At 47.1% G+C, this 27,727-nt stretch overlaps 1 protein-coding gene across 1 annotated transcript; it reads right to left on the bottom strand.

Moving 5' to 3' along the window:
• Positions 1-902: 902 nt before the first annotated feature.
• On the bottom strand, positions 903-27,201 carry TTLL3 (tubulin tyrosine ligase like 3). The gene is given in 16 exon segments (XM_041760933.1): positions 903-988; positions 991-1,117; positions 1,120-1,234; positions 1,429-1,669; positions 2,658-2,802; positions 9,086-9,521; positions 10,672-10,915; positions 15,081-15,229; positions 19,299-19,494; positions 20,764-20,862; positions 21,822-21,936; positions 22,857-22,985; positions 24,088-24,185; positions 24,326-24,494; positions 26,543-26,634; positions 26,805-27,201. Coding segments are annotated over 16 exon segments (2,838 nt in total).
• Positions 27,202-27,727: the final 526 nt, after the last annotated feature.

The raw sequence follows: 27,727 nt of genomic DNA, 5'->3' as shown, positions 1-27,727 counted from the left end.
TGACTACAACCTGAGTGGCTTAAAATGACAGAAACTGATTTTCTCAGAGATGTTTTTGGAGACTAGAAGTCTGAGATGAAGGTATCGACAGAGCCATGCTCTCTGAAGCTCGTAGGGGTGAATCCTTGTCTCTTCCAGCTTCTGGTAGCTGTGAGGCTTGGCTCATGGCTGCATCACACCAGTTCAGGCCCCGTCTTCATATGGTCTCCTTGTGTCTCTGTCTTCTGGCTCTTACAAGGACACTTGTCATTGGACTCAGGGCCTACCTGGACAATCCAGAGTACTCTCACCTCAAGGTCTTTGACTTACATCTATGAAGACAATTTTTCCAAATGAATTTATTCACAAGTTCCAAGCAGATGTATCTTCTGGGGGCAGGGAGGCTACCATTCAACTCACTACAACTAAGAAATCCCAGAGGTTTTCAGATGGGTGTGGCTGGCTGGATATTTCCTTTCTAGGCAACTGTCGCCCCTTGCTGAGCAAGGGACAGACCAACTCCCTCTGGAGAAGGGCTGGTGTTCAGGCATGGCCCATCCTCCCCATCTCATGTTATAAATCTGACCCCCGTTAGATGTCACTCTGCTGCCATCCTGGCTTCTCCCCTGCGCTTGGGGCTTGGGGATGTCCGAGCAGTCTGGGAATGTGTCCTAGTTTTCTCACTGCCACATGATCTTGGGCAAGCCATGTCTCCTCATTCAGACTCAGTTTCTCCTCATCCACAAAGTGAGGCTTATTCCCCCCAATCCAAGGATCAGAGGTGTCAGAGAATCCCTGCATAGGAAGCCCCACGTCTGCTGTTAGGGGGTGGAATTCTGGCCCTTTGGTTTGTGGAAGGGTTGCTGATGGCCTCCAGCTCTCAATCTGGACCTTGAGGTACAGGGTCCCAGCCCACCCTCTCTTCACCCTCCAACAGAAACGGAGCCAAGCCCAGAATACTTCACTTGCTCCTTTTTATTTGGCGCTGCATCCAGGATAGGGGCAGTGAGGCCTGAAGCAAGGACTTCTCCAGCCTCACGTCCCCCATGCCCCCTAGCTCCTGGTATGCACTGATAAAGGGCAGGGGTCCTGGAAGGCTCAGTGTCTTCATGAGGCATGCCTCAGCCTTGGGTTTGTCATAGAGTCTGGCCTTGAACTTGCCTTTGGCCTTGATCTTCCTGTGGGTATTAGGAAGAGTTCCAACTTCGACGGGTAGAGGCCACAAGGCACTTTCAGGATGGGGACCACGAAGGCGCTGGGGAATAACAGCCTTGGTGCGGGAGGGGGGAGGGGGGAGATATGATCAGGAAATCTGTTCAGGAAGGGGGTTCTGAGGGAAAAAACCCTTCCCCTGGGGCTCCAGCCAGCCCAGGACCTGCCCTGACCTGTGCCCTCCAGCCCTGACCCCAGAGCCCAGGATTAGGCACTGCCCACCAGGGTGCAAGTTACAGCTCAAGGCCCACCTTTCTTGGTTTCAGGATGCTGGATGCCAACTTGAGCTCAGGGTTAGATGGGAAGGAAATCAAAACCTTGGCAGTAGGGAGAGTCATCAAGGCCTTGCCTGTGGTCGACAGGGCCTTAGAGCCCACCAGCTTGCTGTGCTGCAGTCTGAGGACCCCCCCCTGGGATCGGAGCACATGGGGAGAAGGCAGCCGGGCCTTGGTGTGGAGACTGGGGACGTGGGGAGGGGCTGTGGGAGCAAGAGGGGCCATGAGGGCCCAGGTCCAGCCAAGGCTGACCAGCTGCCCCTCAAGGTGTGTGTGGAGGGTGGGCAGGAGGGGGAGAGGAGGGCTGGGCTGTGAGATGGCAGATGGAGCCCTCCCAGTTCCTCCTCCAGAGGCCGTGGGAAGAACACAGGATTTGGAGTCCAACAGACCTGGGTCTGCATCCCCGCTCTGCCCCTTCTGGGATGTGCAACCTCGGGCAACTTCCTTAAACTTCCTGATGCCTCGGCTGGAAAACGGGGATGATAGCACCTACCTTCCTAGGTCGTGAGGACTAAAGGAGCTGGTTAGGTAGTGGCACAGTGCAAACTGTTAAATGCTATACAAATATTTAGCTCCTTTCCCCCAGAGGCACTTGCATGCAGGCAAAGACAGAATTACTGCAGCAGGAAAGGCTTGGGCTCTGGAGAGAGGGACCTGGAACTGAGTGCTGGCATCTGAAGTAAATCCAACTGCCTTGCAGGGTAGCTACTTTGGAGGGAACAATACTCATATGGTCACACATTTTTTAAAAACGCTTTGTAAGTGGCAGCTTTTACTTGCTACTAGTCTCTTTCTGGTGGAGCCCTAGTTGGGGGGCAAGTCTAGGTGGTTAGGAAGGGCTCTGGAGAGCAGGAAGAAATTGCCTTGGGCCCCTGGGGTGTTTGGGGGGAATGGTCTTACTCAGGGTCTGGGGGTTCTTCAGACTCAGTGGCAATCTGTTCAAGGGGTGGGGCTGCCTGTCCCCACTAGCAAAGGTCATAGTGAAAATGCAGCCCATCCTGGTGCTGGGGGGTTCCCACTTCCGGAGACTGGGGTGGACCAGGGCTGTGGCACTTTTCGCCTTGCCTTTCTTCCCCTTTCCAGGGGTCGAGGTGGTAGCAGTGGAGTCTGGCTTCTCAGTGTGCTCCAGGCTCCTAGGCCCGGCAACTTTTCTAGTAGCTGACCTGTGGGTAAGGGGCCTCAAGTCCTTGCCTTCCCCAGAGCCTCGTTGGGTCAGCAGGTGAGGGAGTGCTGGGTGGACCCCCATCCGCCGGTGACACATTGCCAGGGGCTTCTTGATGGTGGAGCCCTCTACTAGGAGCCGGATACCCACATATTGGGGTACCTCCACGGCAGGCTGTGGGAAAGAAGAGATGAGGCCTGTTCAGACAGTGATGGTGGCTGGAATCCTAGGTCCAGAAGGAATCAGGGCAGAGATGGATGAAATTAATTTCTGGGGAGGCCCACCTCTGTCCTCTAAGGAGTCTGGTTCTGGGGGGCCTGAATCAGTACCTGATCACAGAGCCCCTGGGACTAGTAACTCCGTGAAGTCAGGCAATCTTAGCCATGCTACTGCCAGCATCCCCTAACCCTCTACCCTCCTAAGCTCTCCAAGACCTCGCTGGAATGTGTATGGCTCTGCTCCACAGCCACTGCTGATGGACAGCTTCCTGAGTTAAGCCAGATTCTCTGCAAACAGAATTTGAGTTATGTCACCCAGACAGATAAGAGGCTTGGAGCCTGTCTGGAGCCCTTCATGAACTCATTATGGAGAAGTAGAAGCTAAGAGTCTTAATGAAGACATTCTACTGAGAGAATGAGGTAGCAAATTTGTAGGAGGAGGCAGAGAAAAAGATCCAAGAGAGGAACAATTTTCAGTTCCTACTAAGCCAGCTGTACATCTTGTAGCTGGGCTCCAGGAGAACCCCCTGTGTCTTGCTAACGACCCCCTTTCAGCCTTGAGCTAGCTGGAGGTATTTTCTGTATCAACAAAGGATCCTAATTAGAATCTATCTAAACATCAGAGTCACTTGGAGCTTGTTGAAAATACAAATGTCAGGGCACCTGGGTGCTTAGTCCTTTAAGCATCTGCCTTTGACTCAGGTCATGATCCCAAGGACCTGGGATAGAATCCCATATCCAGCTCCCTGCTCAGCAGGGAGTCTGCTTCTCCCTTTGCCCTTCCCCCCTGCTCATGAATCTCTCTCACTCTTTCTCTCAAATAAATAAATAAAATCTTAAAAAAAAAAAAACACCACTAAAGCAAAACAAAATAAAACCAAATATTAGAGCTCCCACAAAGACCAGTTGGTAAGAGGCAAGAATCAAAACTGAGTATCAAAACAAGTAGGTGAAAAGGATGGCAGGAAAATGTGTCATGTGCCCACAGCCCAGGTATCACTTTACAAAGTTAAGTGATCACTGCAAAGGGGAGGATACAACTTACAATAGAGAGGTCTCATAGCCACCACCTTAACCCCATGGCCAGACTTAGCACCACTAATCAGGAGACACTCCAACAGTGTGTGCCTTGTGATCCCATATGAGGTACTCAGCGTTACCTCCCAGGTATTCTTGCCAAAAATGTTTAGCCTGAATCTCATCAAGCTGTTTGACCTAACTTCTAGTTTACAGGACACTGAGATAACAGAAGAACAAGCTAAACAGCACCACAAAGAAATAATCAGATAAATCCCAAATGTGGGACAGTTCTACAAAACAATCAGCCTGGTCCCTTTCAAAAGATCCAAACAAACTATAGGGGAAGAAAGCAGTGCTGCTGCTCTACATTAAAAGAGGTTAAAGAGGGACACCTGGATGGTTCAGCAGTTAAGCTCTGCCTTTGGCTCAGGGTGTGATCCTGGAGTTCAGGGATCGAGTTCCACATCAGGCTTCCTGGGGGGCGCCTGCTTCTCCCTCTCCCTTTGCCTATATGTCTGTCTCTCATGAATAAATAAAATCTTTAAAAATAAATAAATAAAAGAGGTTAAAGAGCACCAAAGGAATACAAACCTGTAGTAAATGTAACCAAGGAAGTAAAAGATCTGTATGTTGAAAACATACTGATGAAAAAAATTGAAGACACAAATAAATGGAAAGGAATTTTGTACTCATGGACTGGAAGAACTAATATTATTAAAATGTCCACACTACCCAAAGCAGATTCAATGCAATCTCTCAAAATTCCAAAGCATTTTTCACAAAAATAATCCTAAAATTCATATGGAACCACCAAAGACCTTGCACAGTCCAATCTTTTTTTTTTGTTTTTAAGATTTTTCTTTTTAAGTCGTCTCTACATCTAACATGGGGCTTGAACTCATGACCTCGAGATTAAGAATCACATAATCCACCGACTGAGCCAGCCAGGAACCCCCAAAACGATTCTGAGAAAGAACAACAAAGCGGAAGCATCACACTTACTGACTTCAAACTATATTACAAAGCTTTAGTAATCAAATAGTGTGGTACTGGCATAAAAGCAGACACACACACATCAACTGAACAAAATAGTGAATTCATTTATGACAAAGGAGGTGCAAGAATAGTCAATGGGGAGAGGACAATCTCTCTTTAATAAATGGTGCTGGGAAAACTAGAAACCGCATGCAAAAGAATGAACCCAGACCACTATCTCATAACACATATAAAAACTAACTCAAAATGGATTACAGTGAATTTAAGACCCAAAACCATAAAACTCTTAGAAGAAAACATAGGCAGTGCTAAGTTCCCTGACACCAGTTTTAGCAATGATTTTTTTGTATTTATACCAAAAGCAAAGGCAACAAAAGTAAAAATAAACACATGGGACTACATCTAACTAAAAAGCTTCTACACAGCAATAGAAATCATCCACAAAGTGAAAGGCAACCTGCCAAATGGGAGAAAATATTTGCAAACCATGTATCTGATAAGGGACAAACATCTAAAATATATAAAGAACTCCTACAACTTAATGGCAAAAACACAAATAATCTGATTTAAATATGGGCAGAGGATCTGAATAGACATTTTTCCAAAGATGACACACAGATGGCCAATGGGCACATGAAAAGGTGCTCAACATCATCCATCATGGGGGAAATCCAAGTCAAAACCATAATGGGATATTACCTCATACATGTTAGAATAGCTATTATCAAAAAGATAAGAATCAACAAGTGTTGGTAAGGATGTGGAGAAAAGGGAACTCTTGTGAGCTATTAGTGGGAATATAAATTGGTACAGCCACTGTGTAAAGTAGTATGGAGGGTTTTCAAAAAATTAAAGACAGAAGCACCAGCAATTCCACTTCTGGGTATTTATCCAAAGGGAAAAAAAATTACTACCTTAAAAAAATATCTGCACCCCCATGTTCATGGCAGCATTATTTACAATAACCAAACCATGGAAGCAACATAAGCATCTATCAATGGATAAGTGAATAAAGAAAATGTGACTGTCGGTCTAGCTAGTGATCATGGGATATTATTTGGCCATAAAAAAGAAGTAAATCGAGCAGCCCGGGTGGCTCAGCGGTTTAGCGCTGGCTTCAGCCCAGGGCGTGATCCTGGAGACCCAGGATCAAGTTCCATAGCTCTCTGCATGGAGCCTGCTTCTCCCTCTGCCTCTATGTCTCTCATGAATAAATAAATAAAATCTTAAAAAAAAAAAAAGTAAATCTTGCCATTTTAACAAAATGGATGGGCTTTGAGGACATTATGCTAAGTGAAGTAAGTCAGAGAGAAAGACAAATATGATGTAAATTATATGTGGAATCTTTTTTTTTTTTTTTTTTTTTTTTTTTTTATGATAGTCACACAGAGAGAGAGAGAGAGAGAGGCAGAGACACATGCAGAGGGAGAAGCAGGCTCCATGCACTGGGAGCCCGACGTGGGACCCGATCCCGGGTCTCCAGGATCGCGCCCTGGGCCAAAGGCAGGTGCCAAACCACTGCGCCACCCAGGGATCCCTATATGTGGAATCTAAAACAAAAACCCTGAACTCATAGATGGAGAACAGATTAGTAGTTACCAGAGGCAGTGGGCAAAATGGATGAAGGGGGTCAAAAGGTACAAACATCCAGTTATAAAATAAGTAAATCATGGGGTTGCCTGGTTGGCTCAGTTGGTTAAGCGGCCGACTCTTGATTTTGGTTTAGGTCATGATCTCAGGGCGGTGAGACTGAGCCCCACGTCAAGGGCAGAATGCTTAAGATTCTCTCTCTCCCTCTGCCCCTCCCCACCCTGCTCTCTGTCTTTCTTTCTCTTTAAAAAAAAAAAAAGTAAATCATGGATGTAATGTATAGCATGGTGACTATAGTTAATAATACTGTGTGTTGCATATTTGAAAGCTGCTAAGAGAGTAGATCTTTTAAGTTTTCATCAGAAGAAAATAAAATTATAACTGTGTGGTGATGGATGTTAATTAAATTTATTGTGGTGATCACCATACAACATATACAAATACTGGATTGTTATGTTGTATACTTTATTTTTTTTAAAGATTTATTTATTTATTTATTAATGAGAGAGAGAGAGAGAGAGAGAGAGAGAGAGAGAGAGACAGGCTCCATGCAGGGAGCCTGACGTGGGGACTCGATCCCGGGTCTCCAGGACCACGCCCTGGACTGAAGGCGGCACTAAACCGCTGAGCCACCCAGGCTGCCCCTGTTGTATACTTTAAGTGAATATAACACTGCATGCCAATTATATCTCAGTAAGAAAAAACTTAAGCGAGATCTAAGTCCTTTAAAGCAGCTACATCTTTTAAGCATCCCAAGGCATACCAATAGGTCTTATATTTAAATCTTAACTTAAGAGAGGGTTATAGGGACACCTGGGTGGCTCAGCAGTTGAGCATCTGCCTTCGGCTCAGGGTGTGATCCTGGAGACCCAGGATCGAGTCCCACATCAGGCTCCCTGCATGGAGCCTCCTTCTCCCTCTGCCTGTGTCTCTGCCTCTCTCTGTCTTTCATGAATAAATAAATAAAATCTTAAAAAAAAAACTGAACTGTTAAAGAGAGGGTAATAGGCACTCTCTGTTAGCAGTAGGGTTTCTATAATTGTGAGGGCTGTGGTCCGACAGCAGCCTCACAGGGAGAAGAGTTATCTCTAAGATTTGTGGATATGGCTTTTGTGTAATAGAACAGATTATGAATTGATACACAAGAAACCCACAATATTTTTTAAAATATCCACTTGGACTGAAAAGGACAGATACAATATGAAATAAATGAGGCTTCTGTACCCCCAAACTTCTATGAGCAGGTAACAGACTAAGAACTATGGAGGATGTTCATGGGAAAGGAAGGATGATTCAGGACTGAAGTGAGATCCCAATGGATGGAAGCAAGAGCCATGAAGAACAGGAAGTAACAATGGATCCTAATAGCAAAACTGGAAATATGCGCCAAGCTAGATTCCTGCATAGGAAGCAATACTTTAGAGATACTTTAGAGAGTATTTCTAAAAGAAAAAAAGACAAAGTAGGACAAAATAACCAATGCCAAGTGTGAATCTTGATTACATGTTAGTTTAAAAAAAAAAAAAAAAAACAGGAATGCCTGGGTGGCTCTGTCCATTGAGCATCTGACTCTTGATTTGGGCTTGAGTTGTGGTCTTGGGGTCATGGGATCCAGCTCCTCATCAGGCTCTGCACTTGGTGCAGATTCCACTTGAGAATCTCTCTCTCCCCCTCTGCCCTTCCCCTGCTCATAGGTACATATGCACACTCTTTAATAAGTAAAATATATTTTAAAATAATAATTAAAATTAAATATATTTTAAAATAAATAAATATATTTTAAATATTTTAAAATAATTAAATTAATTTTGTTATTAGTGTTACAATTAATTTTTTAAAATGCCAGTGTAGTTATCATACAGTGTTCTATCAGTTTCAAGTATATATATAAGGATATAGTGATTCAACACTTTCATACATCACCCTGTGCTCACAAGTGCCCTCCTTAATCCCCATCACCTATTTCACCCATCCCCCCACTCACCACTCCTCTAGTGACCATCAGTTTGTTCTCTATTTAAGACTCTGGTTTTGGGTTTGTCTTTTTTTTTTTTTCCCCTTTGTTGATTTTGCTTCTTAAATTCCACATATGAGTGAAATCATAGGGTATTTGTTTTTCTCTGACAGGCTTCCTTCGCTTAGCATTATACCCTCTAAGTCCATCCATGTTGTTGCAAATGGCAATATTTCATTCTTATGGCTGACTAATATTCCACTGTATATACCACCTTTTCTTTATCCCCCATCTATCAATGGACACTTAGGCTACTTCCATCATTTGGTCATTGTAAATAATGCTGCAATAAACATAGGGTGCATATAGCCCTTCAGATTAGTGTTTTTGTATTCTTTGGGTAAATACCCAGGAGTGCAATTATTGGATCGTAGGGATGATCCACACATATTAACTCATTTTCATCCTCACAAACCCTATGAGAAAGATGGTAATGGCATCTCAATTTTACAGACAAGGAAATAGAGGCTCAAGGTTAGAAGGGGCTGTACAGAGTCACTGTGGCAGGACCAGAACCTGACCCAGTTCTGTCTGACAGCAGGGCCCTGGGCTTCACCATAGGGATGCCTGGAAGAGGGGACAGACACCCTGGGGTCTTGCCTGGGTGCAGCGACCTCACCTGCTTGTAGATGAGTTCGAAGGCTCCCGTGTCACAGTTGCGGTCTAGCCGCCGGTCGATGACCACACGCAGGGTGTCGGCTTGCACGCCTGCACAGAGCCGGGCAGTGACAGCAGTGGAGGGGGCCATGGTGGGGCTGGCATTGATCTCAATCAGCCAGGGCTGGAAGTCCTCACCAAACACAAAGTCAGCACCGTAGAGCTCAAAGCTGGCCTTCCGACACTGCACAGTGTCCTGGGAGGTCTGCAGGGCATGGATCACGGCAGCCTTCATGCCGGGTACGATGACAGTGGACCAGGCATCTGGGGCCCCCATCTCCTGCAGGTGCGCCTGGAACTTCTGGCTCGACCACATGTTATCTGAGGGCAGCAGTGGGTGCCGGTGGCATGAATTCTCCAAGTGCTTCTGAATGGAGTTGTTGCACAGGTGTACTGAGCTGGGGCAGAGAGCAGACAGCTGGGGTCTGGCTCCCTGTGCCTCTCCTGGCCCAACATGGGGAGGGCAGGCAAACCTGGGAGGAGGCCCTGGGCCACTCTGGACCATTCACAAAGGACACAGGCCTTGAGCCTGCTACATTCTCCTAGGGCCAGAACCAGTCTTATCCCTCCGAGGGCATTGCCTACGGGGCAACAGTATTACATGCTTTAATGTGAGCCCTCCCAGTGCTAACTGGGTTAAGAAGGTGGGTAGGAGAATGGGCCCTGTAATTAACAAGACTGCTAAAAACAGAAACAGAAACAAAAACAAAAAACAAGACTGCTCAGGTCCTACCTTCACCACCGACTAGTTGAGAGATCTTTTCACCCAAGTGCTCCTTCACGTCTGTAAAATGGGGGCAGTGATAAGACCCACTTCCCGGGTTTTCATGAATAACTGAGACAATATGCATGAAGTGCTTAGTACCTGTCACATAAGAGGCCTTCAGTAATGGACAGCTAGGAGTTTCGTAATACTGCCTCCATTGTTCAGATGTGAAAAATGAAACTTAAATAGGTTTCACATGACCAAAGTCACACAGCTCAGCAGCTGCTGAGATGGAATTTGAACCCAGGACTCAACAAGGCTTTTCTCTCGACCCCCCAAGTTAATACCGCAACCTGCCTCTCTCCACTCACATTTCTCCTGAACCTCCTGACCCTGTTCTACTTTTTTTTAAAAACAGGTATCACTTATCAACCTATTGGATAATTTTACTTATTATATTCATTGTTTATCTAAGAGCATTAGCATAAGAATAAGATACTTAACACCAGTCATTATAAGAAAGATAAAATTAAAATAAGATAACTATTTTCTACTTAGAATGGCAAATAATCAACATTGTTGGGTAGGAAGTGGGCAGACACATTTCATTACACGGCCAGCTTACGTATGGGAATGTGACCCCTTGAGAACCAGGCTCTTAGTTTGGTCACTGCTGTATCCCAAGTTAGAACACCCTTGGTAGGTCATCTGTTGGGTGGATGGAGGACCTGCCTGCCTGCAGAGTTTGTGTTGGAGCCCAGCGTGGCACAGGGGAACCACTTGTTCATTGTCAGCTCCCCAGCTAGATGGGGTGCTCAGAGGAGGTAAGGGGTGAGGCTCACTTGTCAAGGTTCTTCAGGGAGAAGGGTTGTGTGGAGAAGCGGATGTAGCTGTCACGGTAGAACCACACGGTAAGTGGGTTCCAGTCAGTCACCAGGAACCACTGTCTCAGGTCAAATTTGGTGCCAAAGATAAGCAGAGGCCGCTCAATATACTTCTGTACCACCCACTTGCCGTCTTTCATCACCATGGGGTTGCCATCTACTAGCTTTAGCATCTCCTCCAGGTGGTCCATACACATGATGCCTAAGGGGGAAACAGGGTGGTCAGAGATCAGGTCAGGCTTGCACTAGGAGAAGGGCTACGGGACCACAGATAGCTAGCTGAAGCCCTCATTCCCACAGAACTGATAGGGAAGGGTGCTTCCCTCAGAACCCTGTTCCCTTTGGGAAAGCTGAGAATCTGCTGAAGATCAATTTTTTTTTTATTTAACCACTTCTGTTTGATTGAAAAAGAATATATGCACAGATAAAAACTCAATCCATATTGGGCTTTTTAAAAAAACATGTGCATATACGACTTTGAGTATTTTTTTCCCAATAATTAACGAAACATAAAACAATAGAAACAAAAAGCAAGCAGTACAAAAGGGTATATAATAAAAAATACTTCTTTCCCAGAGGCAGGTAACTGCTGCTTCCAGGTCCAACAGGTATTCTTCCAGGTTCTGGGAGAATCTACAAGTCCATAGATGTATAGGATTCTAAACATCTAAACATGTTAAAGATTTAGAATAGTTCTTGGCTGATGTGAGCATTCAGTAAATGTTAATTCCTATCATTATTATTAGTTACCTGTAGAATAAATTTCTACCTGTAGATCTGCTGCCTCCACAGATATGTTCACTTTTTCATTTTGTATTACCCAAGATGTTCTACCAACCTGCACTCCCGGCAAGTGTATGATACTATGTATCTGCCTACATCCTACCCAACACTATTGATTATTTTGGCCATTTTTCTAGGTAGAAAATAATTATCTTATTTTAATTTTATCTCTTTAGTAACAAGTGATATTACATATCTTATAAAGCATTATTTTCATACTGAGGATCATCAGAGTCTTGTTGCAAACATACATATTCACAAATCCATCTCATTCCTTCATTGTTTGGCCCCCAAAGCAGCCTGATCACCTGCTAATGGCACAGAATAACCTGTGCCTGGTTCCCAAGCCATATCCTTTCTCAAATGGCCAGAATGATCACCAAGAATCCCAAGAACATGATGCCTTGCATAACAAAAATTAAGGCTGTTATGTCCTTTGACCCAAATATTTCATTTTTAGAAGTTTTATACTAAGGAAATAAATAGAAAGGCCACAAAAGTATCTGCACAAGATGTCTATTATAGTGTTGCTTGTAACAGCAATCAATAGGAAAAAAAACTGGCAGCCATCTAAATATCCATCAGAAATGAATTAGGTAAACCCATGACAGTACATCTAAACAAGAGTGGAATATGGGACGCTTGGGTGGCTCAGCAGTTGAGCGTCTGCCTTCAGTTCCAGGTGTGGTCCCAGGAGTCCTGCATCGGGCTCCCATAGGGAGCCTGCTTCTCCCTCTGCCTAGGTCTCTGCCTCTCTCTCTCTCTCTCTGTCTCTCATGAATAAATAAATAAAATCTTAAAAAAAAAAGAGTGGAATATGCAGCTGTAAAGCAAAATGAGATAAGATAGTACATGCTGTACTTTTATGTAATATACCAAACTAGGCACCACTAATCTATAATACTGTAAATCGGAATAGTGGTTACCAACCATTTCAGGGACATAGAGAATGCAAGGGGCCTGGGAGGGTCCCTCTAGGTTGCATGTAATATTTTATTTCATGATCTGGGTACTATTTTCACAAGTGTGTTCACTTTCTGACAATTTGTTGAGTTGCATACTCACATCATGTATATATCCTTTTAAATGGAGCACCACATGGATATTTCAATTAAACTTCCCTAAAAACTGGAAATAAAATGTTGAAATTTGGTACAAGGTACACAGGAATTCACTGTTATTCTCTCTAGTTTTGTGTATTTTGAAAGTGTCCATTGGGTGTCTAAGTGGTTCAGTCAGTTGAACGTCTGACTCTTGTTTTCAGCTCAAGTGGTGATCTCAGGGTCATGGGACAGAGCCCCGCGTTGTACTCCACGCTCAGTAGGGAATCTACTTGAAGATTCTCTCTACCCCCTCCCCACTCACAACATGCGTGTGCTCTCTCTCTCTCCCTCAAATAAATAATCTTAAAAAAAAAAAAAAAGGAAGAGTGTCCATAACAATAAGCTAAAAACAGGAAACAAAGGAAAGGCAGATTAGATGTACTGAAATGAATTGATTTCTAAGATAAGGAAAGGAAAGGAAAAATGAAAAATGAAAAAAAAGAGTAATACTGATATAGAAAGATATAATAAATGAGAAAAGAAGGCTACAGAATAATATGTTGTTGAAAATAAAACAAACGCACCCTCCCTTTCCCTCTCTCTCCTCAAATGCATAGAAAAAGGTGTAGAAAGAAACATACCGAAAGGTTAACAGAAGTTATCTCAGTAAAACCAAGAGTGGCTTTTGCTTTTTTCTTCCTACTTATCTGTATTGCCTGGTTTTTTGTTTTTTGTTTTTTTAGAGAGGGAGCACATGCGCACTCCAGAGCAGGGCAGGGGGTAGTGGTGGTGGAGGTGAGGCAGAGGGAGAGGGAGATAGAGAACCCAGCAGAGCCCAATGCAGAGCTCGATCTCATGACCCTGAGATCATGACTTGAGCCAAAATCAAGAGTCAGATGTTTTTTCTGACTGAGCCACTCAGGCACCTCTGTTTTTTTTTTTTTTTAATAAATAATAAATAATCTTATAATTGAAAAAAAAAATAAGCATTTTCAAGGAAGGAAAAGACCAATATGCTAGTTTTTAAGTGATATCCCTAAGAAGACTGTCCCACAGTGTCTGGACCTTCAACAGTTCCACTTGGACATGAACAAACTCACCCAAGGACAGTATTTGGAAGAATCTGCAAGTCTGTTTTCCACATCTTGTGAGTCCTTAACCAGATTCTTTTTTTTAAATTTTTTTAAATTTATTTATGATAGTCACAGAGAGAGAGAGAGGCAGAGACATAGGCAGAGGGAGAGGCAGGCTCCATGCACCGGGAGCCCGACGTGGGACTCGATCCTGGGTCTCCAGGATCGCGCCCTGGGCCAAAGGCAGGCGCCAAACTGCTGCGCCACCCAGGGATCCCCCCTTAACCAGATTCTTAAGGCTAGGCTAATGCACCACCCCAGTAGAAACAGCAGAAACAAAAAGCTGGCTCTCCTGTTATAAATCCACTCACTGGGCTGAGTAGCCAAAATAATAGCTAAAAATAATAGTACTATAATATAGCAGTTACTATGTAAAAGCACATATTTTACTTGCTTAATCCTCTTGAAAAGGTAGCATTGGTTCCATTTACCAAATGATGAAAAGTAGAGAAGAGGTTAACATCCTGCCCAAAGTCTTACAGATAGTAGGAGGCAGTTTGGGCTTAACCCAATGAAGTCTGGCTCTCAGCATCCACATCTTTAACCACTATGCTATACTTGACAAGGATGCACTGGTCAAACCAGAGGGCCCTTAGATGACAGGCTACTTGCTCACATGTATCACCAGACACACCTAAAGCCTTAACCCAACCCTGAGGGCAGGAGAGATATCCTTGTCATCACCGCAGCCAACACTGATGGGATGATTACTCTGTGCCAGGCACCATGCTGAGCTCTAGACACAATACCTCATTTATTTTATTTTTTTAATCTTTTTTTTTTAAGATTTTATTTATGTATGCATGAGAGAAACACACACACAGAGAGAGAGAGAGAGAGAGAGAACGAGAGGGGGGCAGACATAGGCAGAGGGAGAAGCAGGCTCCGCGCAGGGAGCCTGATGTGGGACTCGATCCTGGGACCCCAGGATCACGCCCTGGGCCGAAGGCAGGTGCTAAACTGCTGAGCCACCCAGGGATCCCCACACTACCTCATTTAATCCTCACCTCAGGGACGCCTGGGTGGCTCAGCGGTTGAGTGCCTGCCTTCAGCCCAGGGTGTGATCCTGGGGTCCCAGGATCAAATCCCACATCAGGCTCCCTGCGTGGAGCCTGCTTCTCCCTCTGCCTGTGTCTCTGCGTGTCTCTCTCTCTCATGAATGAATAAATAAAAACTTTAAAAAATAATAATAATCCTCACCTCATAGGAGGTTATTATCATCTCTCACAGGTGAGGGAACTGAGGTTCTGACAGGTGATGTGGCTGGTTCACAGTTACACACAGCATGTTAGCAGCAAAGCTGGGATTCAAACTCAAACAGTTTGGCTCCCACACAACCTGCACTATTAACTTCCCTGGCCTCCAGTTGGGAGAGGCGCTAGTGCAGGAAGCAGGGGCGGACTCCCACCTCGTCCTCGGGACTTGGCTCCCGGCTTCACGATCCAGATGTTGCGATCTCCTTCCATGTCCATCTGGGGCACTACAGCCCGCAGCTGCTCCAGGATGTCCTCACAGCGCTGGACCTGAGTGTCGAGGTGCCTGAGTTCCGCCCCCTCACTGTGGGAAGATGATGGGACTTGGGCAGGGCTGGGCCTGGGGGCAGCCTAGTGGACAAGGCATGAGGAGACACAACCCCCTGGCCATGGTCCAACCAACCTAGGTCATGCCCTTCCCCAAGAGACCCAGAGAGGCCTCCTCCAAGCCTCTACCCCACCCCAATTCTAACCGGCCCAGGGCACTGTCTGAGGATGCTGGAATAGGAGAGCAGGGGAAAATTCTACATTTTACACCCCCTCCCACTCAAACACTCCACCTCCCGCCACCTCCTTCTATTACAATAAAAGTAACTGCCTTTGGCAGAACTGAATCACACCAGCATCAGTGGTGTGCTAGGCACCACTATGTACTAGGCACAGTGCCAGGGGCTTCACATATATTATTACCAATCCTTTCTATGGCCCTGCCTAGGAGGTATTGCTGGTCCCACTGGGGAGAAGTGTCAGCTGAAGCTGGGAGGGTTTAAAGACTTGCCCAAGGCCACACACTGGGTTCAGTGGCTGAGCCAGGATGCAAATTCTGTCCTGCCTGATCCCTCCGCCACCTACAGGTGCTTTTGGGGGTTCATTCCCCTCCAAACCTGGACCTACAACTGGTTGATAGGTGGCTCCCATCCTGGTCTAATTCTTTCCAAGTCCATCTGTATCATACAGCCCCTTGTCTTGTCTCTCTTCCCATCACTTACCACCCTACACCTACGCTCATTTGATTCTTGTCTGTCTCCCATCACTGGAGTCTAAACTCCTTAAGAACAGGAGCATTGTTTATAGTCTCCCCTCCCCCAGCAGTGTACTTAGCACTTTTAGGTGCTCCCGCCAAAGGCTGCTGACTGGATGAATGGCTGCCTGCCTTAGCACTGGGCTGTACAGGTAAGGGTTCATGGACAGAGAGGGACTCTGTTCCTTACTAGACACAAACGTCCTCAACTAAACCAAGTTACATAATACCCTAAGATGGCAGCCTCATCCACACTCTCCCATTCTTCTCCCTCTGACTGAATAGGAAGGAAGCTTCCACAAGCTGCTAATCCCCCTTTACATTTTAGCCTTATAAATATCTCTAGCCACAAAGGACTTAGAGATCTTTTAATAAGGAGGCAGCAGCACCCAGTGGGGCAGCACCAGGAGCAGAGATAGCAGTCAGATGGAGGGGGCTTGGCCACGCCTCTCAGGTCTATTCCCACCTAAGCCCAGACCCTTCTATTTCCCGAGGCTTTGCTCTCAACTTTTCTGTGGGCTATTCAGTAAATGTGTATTTGGCTCAGGAAAGTATCATAAAAGGGTGGCAGGGGCATGCATGTGCAATCTGAAAAAGTACATTAGATATATCATTATGATTTTTGTATTTAACAAAAAGAAAAAAGCAAACAGTGTTCTTGCGGGTAGTCAATTGTGATAAAAGCAAAACTGATAAGTCATGGATTTATTCCAAATAATTGAAAACACAGCAGTAAATATTGAATGAATTAATGAAAGTTAATTATAACTTCTGTGAATGAACCACTTAACACTATTTGTTATATGATGTAGTTTTATTTTATTTTTTTTTAGATTTTATTCATTTATTTGACAGAAAGAGAGAGGGAGCACGCGCATGCACACTTGCACACAAGCAGGGGGTAGTGGCAGAGGAAGAAGCAGGTTCCCTGCTGAGCAGGGAGCCTGATGTGGGGCTTGATCCCAAGACCCTGGGATCATGACGTTAGCTGAAGGTAGACGCTTAACAAACTGAGCCACCCAGGTGCCCATGATGCAATTTAAAATATATATATTTTTGGGATCCCTGGGTGGCGCAGCGGTTTGGCGCCTGCCTTTGGCCCAGGGCGCGATCCTGGAGACCCGGGATCGAATCCCACGTCGGGCTCCCGGTGCATGGAGCCTGCTTCTCCCTCTGCCTGTGTCTCTGGCTCTGTCTCTCCTTCTATCTCTCAAGAATAAATAAATAAAATCTTTAAAAATATATATATATATATATTTTTTTTTTTTTTGACAAATGTTTCCAAGGCAAAAAAAAAGAAATTTTGTAAGTTAAGCTCCATGTCTAACATGGGGCTTGAACTCCCAACCCCAAGACCAAGAGTCACATGCTCTACTGACTGATGCCAGCCAGGTATCCTTATATGATGTAATATTTTATGTAATCCTGACTTTTGAGAAGTACCTGTGGCTCTCTAGAACTTGGCCCACATCTAGAAATACAAAGTACTCATATTCTTTACACCTAATGCTCTAACTCAATCTTGATAATTCTTGGTTTAAGAAGGGTAGCCTTTTCTGGTTCTTTTTTTGGTGGCGGTTAAGGGGAAAGCATAGGTCATCCAGTTTTTAATTTCTAACATCTAAAAAAGATACAAGTGAATTTTTTATCAATGATGCAGGTTTGCTAGTGTGTCATTTGCTCAAAGTTCAGTTAGTAGCTCTTTCGTCTGCCCATTCCTTTCTATTGATACCACTCTGGCTGAGGCCCTTTAGTACTCCCACCTGGCTTGCTGTGAGCCTTCCTATTTGAGCTATGTGCCCCTTGAGGGCAGGTGTTACACTTCATTTCTGGAGTCTGGCACAATGCTGGGCACACAGGAAGTGCTCAACAAATGCTGGGTGTTCTCCTGTCTTCAGGGCTCTTCTCCCTCTCTCCTGCACACCTCTGCTGAATCAAATTCCGGTCTCAACTCAACTCCCTTCCTCTGATCAAGAACTGTCTCCCAAAGTGTGCTCTGAAAATACCACCCCCCAGGAAGCCTGGGGTGGGGGTAGGGAGCCGGGGGCATGTAAGTATAGGATATACTGCACACTGCATCTCTCTTGGAGGGCACCAACAACCACAGGTTCTGAAAAGTCCTGCATCAAGGAAATCTGAATTAAAGAACTTTGTTTAACCCAATGTTTTTCAGATCGACCACAAAAGCCTTTCTTTCATAAAATTGATTTCTGTCCTGCAGAACTAAGCATCCTATGTAACACCCTTTGGGAACACTGGTCTCTAGGATAAAACCTAGACAACTCAATAGATCTCATTTTGTGAGTGAATAGTATGAGTCCATGCTGAACACATGACACAAATTATCCTGTCTAATCCTACCTTTGAGGCAGACATTATTTTAAAATCTATTTTGCATGTGGGGACACCTGGGTGGCTCAGTTGGTTAAGTGTCTGCCTTCAGCTCAGGTCATGATCTCAGGGTCCTGGGATCGAATCTCATGTCAGGCTCTGCTTAGCAGGGGGCTTGCTTCTCCGTCTCCCTCTGCCTCCTCTACCCTACCCTGGTCATGCCCTATCTCTGTTTCTCTCTCAAATAAAATATTTTTTTAAAAAAATCTATTTTGCACGTGAAAAGTAAAGCTCAGAGAGACAGTGATGCTGGCAAAGCCAAAGAGCTTGGAAGCTGCAAAGTCAGGACTATTGGACAGTGCAAGCCATGATCTCAGTCATTATGCTATGCCAAGATTCAGGAAGAATGGTTTGGGGAGCGCCGAGTGGCTCAGTTGGTTAAGCGTCTGCCTTTAGTTTAGGTTATGATCCCAGGATCGAGCCCCACATCAGGCTCCTTGTTCAGTGGTGAGCCTCCTTCTCCCTCTCCCTGCTGCTCCTGCTTGTGTTCTCTGTCAAATAAACAAATAGGGATCCCTGGGTGGCGCAGCGGTTTGGCGCCTGCCTTTGGCCCAGGGCGCGATCCTGGAGACCCGGGATCGAATCCCACATCAGGCTCCTGGTGCATGGAGCCTGCTTCTCCCTCTGCCTGTGTCTCTGCCTCTCTCTCTCTCTCTGTATGACTATCATAAATAAATAAAAATTTAAAAAAAAAAAAAAAAAAAAACAAATAAAATCAAAAAAAAAAAAAAAAAAAAAGGAATGGTTTGGAACCTATTGTGCAGGCAGTGGACATCCCTGAGGGTTGAGCAGGAAGAGCAGGGCAAACCAAAGGGGGAGGCCTAGAGAAGAAGGGGGGGGGTGCTATGAAGAGAGGGTCTATCCCTGAGCATCAGCTCAGCACACAGAAGTCCCCTGAAAGCAAGGGGAGCACCCCCGCCACCCAACCCCACTCCACAGCCCTGGTGGCAGAGGTACTCACTGGATCACCTGGTAGTAGCGCTGAAGAAAGAGGGACCAGCCCTCAGGGCTGAGGCACAGTGGCGCCCCCAGGTCCTTGTCGATGTCCACGTGAGCCAGGCTGCTAAGGTGCTCCTCACAGGCACATAGAGCTTCATCCACAAACTCTGGCGACACCGTCACTGGCTTCTTCTCCTGTTTCCTGGGCTGCTTGTCTCCTACAGACAGGAAGAAGCCTGTCGCTAACCACACACAAGGCGTGTAACATGACACACACCATAGCCCCCACTGCTCCAAGGCCTGTCAATTACGCGAGGCCTTACCTTGACTACACCTGAAGCTTAGCACAGGTGTCCCCTACTATATCCCCTACTGTCCTGGGACCCATCTACTTACCTGAGGGTTTGTTCTAAATTCTCCTGTGACCTTAGTACTCATCCTTGGCCTCCACTGTCCCAGGACCTGTCATACACTTGAGGTACCACTCTAAAGCTACTCTGTACCTGTAGCCCCAGCACACACCTGCAGCCTCTCTGCTCCTGGGACCTCTGACACACCTGAGGCTCTTGTGTCCCTGATCATGGCACACAACAGTCTTCTTTGCACCTGACACACCCAGGAGACAGCAATGGAGAGGTCTCTCTCTCTCTCTCTGGAAGAGGCAAGAATTCTCCTCCATCCAGCAGAGCTGCCCCTTACTTCCCTGAATCCATGGCTGATGGGCCCTTTGGTTATGGGATGGGTACTTTGAGTTAAGAACTAAGTTCAGAGACAGAAAGGGCAAGCAATGGGTTGGGCCAACATGCAGTAGGGGATTCTCTGTGTCCCCCATTCACACAGCACAAGGGATCCCTCAGACCACGTGAAACTACATGGTTCCCTGCTTCTTCATCATCAGAGACCTGAGCTCTCCATAGGCAAGGATGGACCATGTCTTCTTAGTTTGTCCTCTCTAGAGCACTCAGTCACATACCAGGCCCGTGGAGGGCTGAATGATGTCGTGGACTAATTAACAAATGGATCAGAAGACAGGTGGGTGGGACAAAGGATAGATCAGTCAGTGGATTGGAGGATACAGAGGTGGTGGACAGGAAAACAGAAAAGCAGGGAGAGAGATGGGTAGATGGGTTTGTGGGAGGGTAGGCAGGAAGGTGGAGGAGTAGACAGATGGATAAGGAGTGTGGAGATGAGAGAAGGTAGGTGAATAATCAAAAGTGGGGGATAGGTGGGGTGATGGGTGAAATGTATGAATGAATGTATGGGCAGGTGAATGAGTTCAGTGGGTAGGGGTGGGTGAGTAGGAAGGTGGACGGATGAGTGGATGGATGGATGGACGAGTGGGTGAGTAGATGTATGGATAGGTGGGTGGAAAAGGGTGGTGGAGGGGGCAGATGGAGGTGGCTAATACATAGATGTATAACTGCACAGACGGATGAGTAAGAGGATAAATATAACAGGTGGGGAGTGCAGGTAACCATGGTATTTACCTGGGACCTCTTCCTCTTCTGACTGGATGGAGTATGACTTCCATTCGGACTTTACCACCAGCTTGAGAACGCTGCGGGCAGCTGTCAGCCAGAAGTCCTCTGCTCCCAGGGCAGGGGATACTCTGCTCAGCCCCTAGGCTCGAGGCCTGTTCTGGTTCCGGAACCCGACCATAACCTGCCCCACTTTGGATCCAGAACCTAACTACCTTCTGACTCTACACTCTGGAGTTAGAACCTGGCTCCTGTTCAGCTGTAGAACTGGGCCTAGAATCTGACATGGCTCATATTCTGCCTTTGGAATCTTGCCTAAATCTGTTGTCTCATTTTCCCCTTCTGTTCCTGATCCACTTTTGATACTTACTCTAGCCTGAGAACCGGACCTGAACACAAAACCTATGTCAGGTTTGTAGATGAATTTAAACCTAACAGCTAATCTGAACACAAATTCTGACCTAAATTTAGACAATGTTCTGAAGTTGGAAACTATTTTGCCTAAGCCCAAAGTCTAGAGACTTTTCTAGATTTGCAACCCAATCTAGGCAGTGGATTCTGACACAGGCCTGGGACATCCTGTGGACTCCAAACTCAACCCACTGACCAACTTTTACAACCTGGTTTAGAATATAATCTAAGTGGGACGCCTGGGTGGCTCAGCGGTTGAGTGTCTGCCTTCGGCTCAGGTTGTGATCCCGGGGCCCTAAGATCAAGTCCCACATCAGGTTCCAGTCCCGCATGGGGGTCCCTGCATGGAGCCTGCTTCTCCCTCTGCCTATGTCTTTGCCTCTCTGTGTCTCTCATGAATAAATAAATAAAATCATTTTAAAAAAAGAATATAATCTAAGCTATCTAAACTCTTTTGGAGGTCTGGGTTGACCCAAGCCAGACAGTTCATTAAGGGAGGCATATTAGGGAAAACAAGGATATGGGATGGAGAAGGAAATCTCCTGGGGTGGATGAGGGCATAAGGAGAGGCCTTTTGCTCTTGTTTAACATGAACCAGGGTTTTAGCCATCATGCTTCAGCCCGGGAGTCCAGGCATGGGCCTGGCATCTCCTTACCTATGAAGGCCTTTTTGTCATCCTCAGCCCCCAGACGGTAGCAGCGTGGAAAGAAGGAGTCAGCATCAGCCTCATCAAACCACGGCAAATTCCGGAGATTGAGACATAGACCCACCTATGGAGTTAGTTGCTGAGGAGGCACAGTGGGACTTGCCCAGAGCACCTCTGAGGGACTCCCGACATTCGGCACACACCCAGACGGCTCAGGGAAACCCAGCTTGAGTGTTCTCAGATCCTCTGCTGCACTTGCTACCTAGGCCTGATTCACTCATATCCATCTCCATGTGTATGCCCATGCAGTTTGCTCTGTCAAGAATGCCCACATCCCTCCTATCCACCCTTTCCATTCTTAAAGACCTGCCTCCTCTAGGAAGCCTTCCTAGCCCACACCAATAAATAACAGCATGTTCCAATAATAAAGCCCTTCATTCTTGCCACACCCTACAAGATAGGTCCTACTGGTGTTCTCACTTAAAGACAAGGAGGGATGCCTGGGTGGCTCAGTGGTTGAGCGTCTGCCTTTGGCTCAGGGCGTGATCCCAGACTTCCAGGATAGAGCCCTGCATCGGGCTCCCTGCAGGGAGCCCGCTTCTCACTCAGCCTATGTCTTTGTGTCTCTCATGAATAAATAAATAAAATCATTAAAAAAAAAAAAAAGACAAGGAAACTGAGGCTCAGAGAGGTGGAGTCATTTGTTAATAAACCCAGGTGAGACAGAATGGCTCCATCAGCCAGATACCCCTTGCTTAACTGGTAAGGGCTTTCTTGTTTATGGCCATTGGATTTGGTGTTTTTCTGGCTCTAGATCCTCTCTGGACCCTGGAGTCCATTTTAGTTATTATGTCTACAGGTGCCAGACTTGCTGCAGGGGTTGGATTTCAACCCAGGCCTGCCTGACTCCATATCCCACTGAATTAGATACCTCTCCACCTCCTGAGAACTCTCTCTCCCTGACAAGGTAAGCAGGGAGTGGAACTGCTGGCCCAAAGGCTAGTGGGTTAGAGGCTGCCATGCCCGCTCCCCTGGGGAACCAACCTTTGTAGTAAAGGAGCCAGCCCGGGCATAGTGGTTTATCATTTGATCCTTGGAGAGAAAGCGACAATCCAACACATCCCGCCGAGTGGTCCAGATGAAATAGGGGATCTCATTCCGAACCATGCGGGACTGGGGAGAGCAGAGGAGACAGGGGAGGCTGGCATGGGCAGCACAAGGCCTGAGGAACCTTCTCCCTAGCCTGCTGAGCAGGGGGGGTTAATAGAAGGAGAAGATGCTTCCAAGATGGCCTCCAGGCCACACCCTATCGTTGTGTATGCTAAGGAAAGACATCTCTTCCTCCAGGGCACACACTTGTGAGCAGAGAACAGGCTGGCTTGTAGAACTCCTCTGGCCAGGTGCCCCTATGCAGTGACTAAGCCACACAACTGAATGCTATGTCTTTGTTTTGGCCTGTGGCTATCAGTGACTTACTCAGTGACAGGATGGTGACTCTAGCTGATGGGCACAGAGCATGTGACAAAGTCCTAAGAGAGGTCTCTAACTCCTCCATCCTTCCCACAGTTGGGATGTAGAGTTACTAATAGGCAAAGACCTATTCTAAGTGCTTTCTTTCATTCTTTCATTTTTTTCTTTTAAGTGCTTTTCATATCGCTTCATTTAATCCTCACCACAACCCTATGAAATAGGTGCTTACTCTTATTCCCCCTTTCACAGATGAGGGAACTGAGGCACGGGGAGGGCAAGTGATTCGTCCAAGAGCTCACACAGTTGAGCCATATGAAATTGCCAGCGTTCAACCTTTCCTGACAAACAGATATGGCAATTTGCTACAGTTCAGCTTCGTAAGTGGTGGTGCCAAGATTCAAAGCCAAGTGTCCTCACTTCAACACAGAGGTGTCCTCACCCCCACAACATTGTAGCAGCCTCTTTCAGAGCTTTTTAAGCCCTTCCTTCTAGCCTTCACTTGCCAAAGGCAAAGGAAAGATGTGGAATATGAGGTTTTTATTTAGAAGGGGGAATTACCAGGTGTGGAGGTTATGCTGACTTCTAATATAACCTAGCAGGGTTCTGATCCCAGGCCAGACTTGTCTGAGCCCCACTGTGTCCCTCACCACTCTGCTCACGCATCCAGGCTTTAGAGAAGCAATCAGTTTTTACTACAGATGGGGAAACTGAGGCCTACAGAAGAAAAGGAGTTCTCTGAGGTCACCCAGCTGGATTTTAGTGCTCTTCCTCTCAGCCCCAAACTGCCAGCCCCCAGGACCCTCACCATCAGAGCATGTGTCCCATCCAGGTCATCAAATTCCAGTAAATCATCAAAGTCAAACAGCTGCGGTAGCTGAAATGCCTCGTCCTCATCTTCGTCCTCTGTGGATGTAGAGCCCGGACTCAGTGAGGCCCTTGTCCCAGCCCCACAGACCCATACCAAAGTCTCAACTCTGGGACAGCAGGAACCAAAGGAAAGGGCCTCAGAAGGGGAAGCCTGTGGAAAGGGAGGGAGCTCTTACCATCTTCTGTAGTGTCACTATCACCCATTACTGAGCTATCCAGATCCTTCTGGGGTGGTGGCAGGGTGGTGCCCGAGTGATGGACCATCTTCTTCTCCACCCAGCCTCTCCGGCGCAAGAGGCACCGTATTACTGGGTAGCGACCTTGGATCATAAAGATCTTCTTCTGCTGTAAGGTGAGAGAGGGATATCTGGTCAGTAAGTATCAGCCCAGTGCCAGACATACAGGATACAGCAGGGAACCAGACAGTTCTGGTTTCTGCCTTCAGGAAATTTTTATGTTCCAGTAGGGGAAACAGATCATAAATAAGCAGAGAAGCAAATATGTATAGTGATAATTATAATACTCATAGCTAACAATTATTGAGTACCTACTATGTGCTGCTTAGTGTGTATATACTACTAACAAAAATATGTAGTTTTTAAAAATTTTATTTATTTATTTTAGAGACAGAGACAGAGAGAACATGAGGGAGAAGGAGAGAATCTCAGGCAGACTCTGCGCTGAGTGTGAAGCCCAATGCAGGGCTCAATCTCACAACCCCTGAGATCACAACCCAAGCTGAAACCAAGAGTTGGACACTTAACCTACTGTGCCACCCAGACACCCCAATAATATTTTTAACAAATGCTATTATCTCCATGTAACTTGTTATGAAACAGAGGCATGGAGAGGTTGAATAGTTTGGCCACACAGTGATTAAGAGAAAGAGCACAGATTTAAATCCAGGCTGGTGGGGTTCCCAAAACTGGATACCTAATGGGGCCTCAAAGAGACTAAAAATACATATGTGGGGAGGGGAAGAAGGACCCATGGGACCCAAAAGATCCATGTCCATGAGTGGACAGAGTTGGGCAAATGGCAGTTCAGGCAGAGGAAGAAGCATGTGCAAAGGTCTTGAGGATGGACAGAGGTCAGAAGAAAGTGGAAGGAAGCCAGGGACAGTAGGGTATGAAAACTAAGGGGAGAGCTCCTGAGGAAGCAGGTAGTGGCTAGATTGTGGAAGGCCCTACAGGCCTTGAACAGATTTGGATTTTATATTAAGAATAGCATGAAGCAATAAGGGCAAAGTGAGAGCATGATATGGCCGGAGGCTTTATATGTTGGGCTTGCTGCCATACAGAGAACGGATGAAGGAGCTGGGAAGGGAAACAGGGAGACCAGTTAGAAGGCTGTTGTAAAAATAAAATAAATAAAATAAAATAAATAAAATAATAAAATAATAAAATTGAAGGTTGTTGTGATTTATGCAGGAGAAAAATCACAATAACTAGAATGAGAGTGAAAATGTATAGAATGTGACAGACTGGAGACTTGGTTTGGAAATAGAGGTGACTGCTTTTGCTGATGGGATTAGATGTGTAGTAGATGAAAAGGATGCCTGGCTGACTCAGTATAGTATGTGACTCTTGATCTTAGGATTGTGAGTTAATTAAAAAAAAAGAGCTTAATTAAAAAAAAAATTGTGATTGTCTAGATGTGTGGGTGAACGAACAGAAAGATCTATTTCTGGCTTGAGCAATTGGTTGATGAGGAAGACAGGAGATTAGGAAGGACGACAGGTTTGGCCAGGAAAATAAGGAGTATGGTGTGGGGCATGAGGAGGAAATGCTTCTAAGTTCTCTGGGTGGAGATGTCAAGTAGGGGGCTGGATTTAAGGCGTGTGGAGTGGGAGGAGAGGCTAGGCTTGGAAAGGGCGTGTAGAGGGCACAGCACCTTTACTGGACTCACAGCCAAGTGTGGGGAGGGATCCCAGGAACCAAGAAAACCCCAAGGAGCTTTCAAAGGCAACTTTGTAAAGCAGCAGCCAGGGAGGGAGAAATGAAAACTAGGGGTGCGCAGACAGCCAAGGGGGCAGGGTATGTGGGGAAGCAGTACAGAACGACACGAGTTTCCAGACCAAGATTAGGACAAAAAAAGGGTCTGCTGGATTTGGCTCCTTGGAGGTCACCAATAACCTTGACTGGAATGGTTCCTGACGGGAGAGGGTAAAGGCTAGGAACCAGGGTGATAAGAGCTAAAGGGGTGAATCCCAGGTAAAGAAGTTACACGATTCCGCCAAGAAGGGGTACTGAAAAATTGCTAATATTTTAAAATAGGTGTGGGATCAAGTTTTTTCGTTTTGTTCGTTTTTAAATGATATAAGAAAACAATTGAGAGAAGCAAGCTAAGCCACTCTCCGGGCCCTTTCTGGTCACCCCCGAGCCCCCTCCGACCTTGACAGCTCTCTCCGCGAGGATCCTGGCGTTTCTGAGCCGGCCCATGTGGTGAGACGGCTTGGAGAATCCTCGCCACAGGACAAGGGAACCTGCAGAAAGACGCGGAGCAGGGATGGGGCAGGCTGGGGGCTCGGCCCCGCGGCCCTCCCCGCCTCCGACGCCCACGCTCCTTTCTCCACCCTGCATCGGATGCCCGCACCCAGCACTTCTCCCGACCCCTCGTCCCCTCCACCCCAAGTCTCCTAGTCCCTGCCAGCACCTCCGGCCAGGCAGGGCGGGCCGCCACGGGCCTCACCGTCCTGCAGCCGAGCATCAGCCGGGGCCGCGGGGCGCGGGGAGCCGAAGGGGCGGGGATCCGCGGCGCTCCGGGCGTGGGCGCTGCGGGCGGGCGGCCCGAAGGCGTGGCCTAGGCGGCGCGCAGGGGCGGGGCTGCCGCTCCGGCGTGGGCCGCTCGGGCGAGCCCGCTCGGGGTGGGCGGAGGCGGGCCCGGGCCGTGGCTGCGTCTCGGGAGGCCGGAACTCCGAGGGGCACGGCCAGGGCCACGGGGCGGGGGAACTGGCGCGGCCGCCCTCTCGGCAGCACCAGGCGGCGGAGCCCCGGGGCGCGACCCCCAGCTCCCCCGCGCTCAGGAGCAGCGCCGCGCCGGGGCCCTGCATGCGCCCCTCCCGGCGCGAGAGCCCTGCTGCGGCCTTCGCGGGCCCTCCGCTCGTTCTGACGCCCCGCCCCCTGCTTGCTGTCGCCCTGGAAACCATTCCCCTGGCACAATCAGGTCTCCTGTAGTGGGTTCGGGGACTCCCTCTTGCGGGCTGAAATTCGGACGGCTGAGCGGGGTGGGGGTACCGACGGTGGAAGCGCAGAACACTGCGCTGCCAGCTAATTTCAGGGTCATGGTTCCTGTGCCTTGAGTCATTCCATAGGATTTATGGAGAACCACCGTGCTAGGCAGTGGGCTAGGTGCTGGAGATTGGAAGAACAAGCTAGAGATGATCCCTGACCTCATGGAGTTTACAGCCCAGGGGAGGGGAAACAAAAAAAGCAAGCAACAAAGGAATAGACCAGCTGTGGGTGGGCAGCTCGGGTGGCTCGGCGGTTTAGCGCCGCCTTCGGCCCAGGGCCTGACCCTGGGTGCCGGGGATCGAGTCCCATGTCGGGTTCCCTGCGTGAAGCCTGCTTCTCCCTCTG

This window comes from Vulpes lagopus, chromosome 7 (genome assembly GCF_018345385.1).
Source record: "Vulpes lagopus strain Blue_001 chromosome 7, ASM1834538v1, whole genome shotgun sequence".
In the NCBI taxonomy this organism is placed as follows: domain Eukaryota; kingdom Metazoa; phylum Chordata; class Mammalia; order Carnivora; family Canidae; genus Vulpes; species Vulpes lagopus.
The sequence above is the reverse complement of the archived record's forward strand: the minus strand, read 5'-3'. Positions and strand labels throughout refer to the sequence as shown.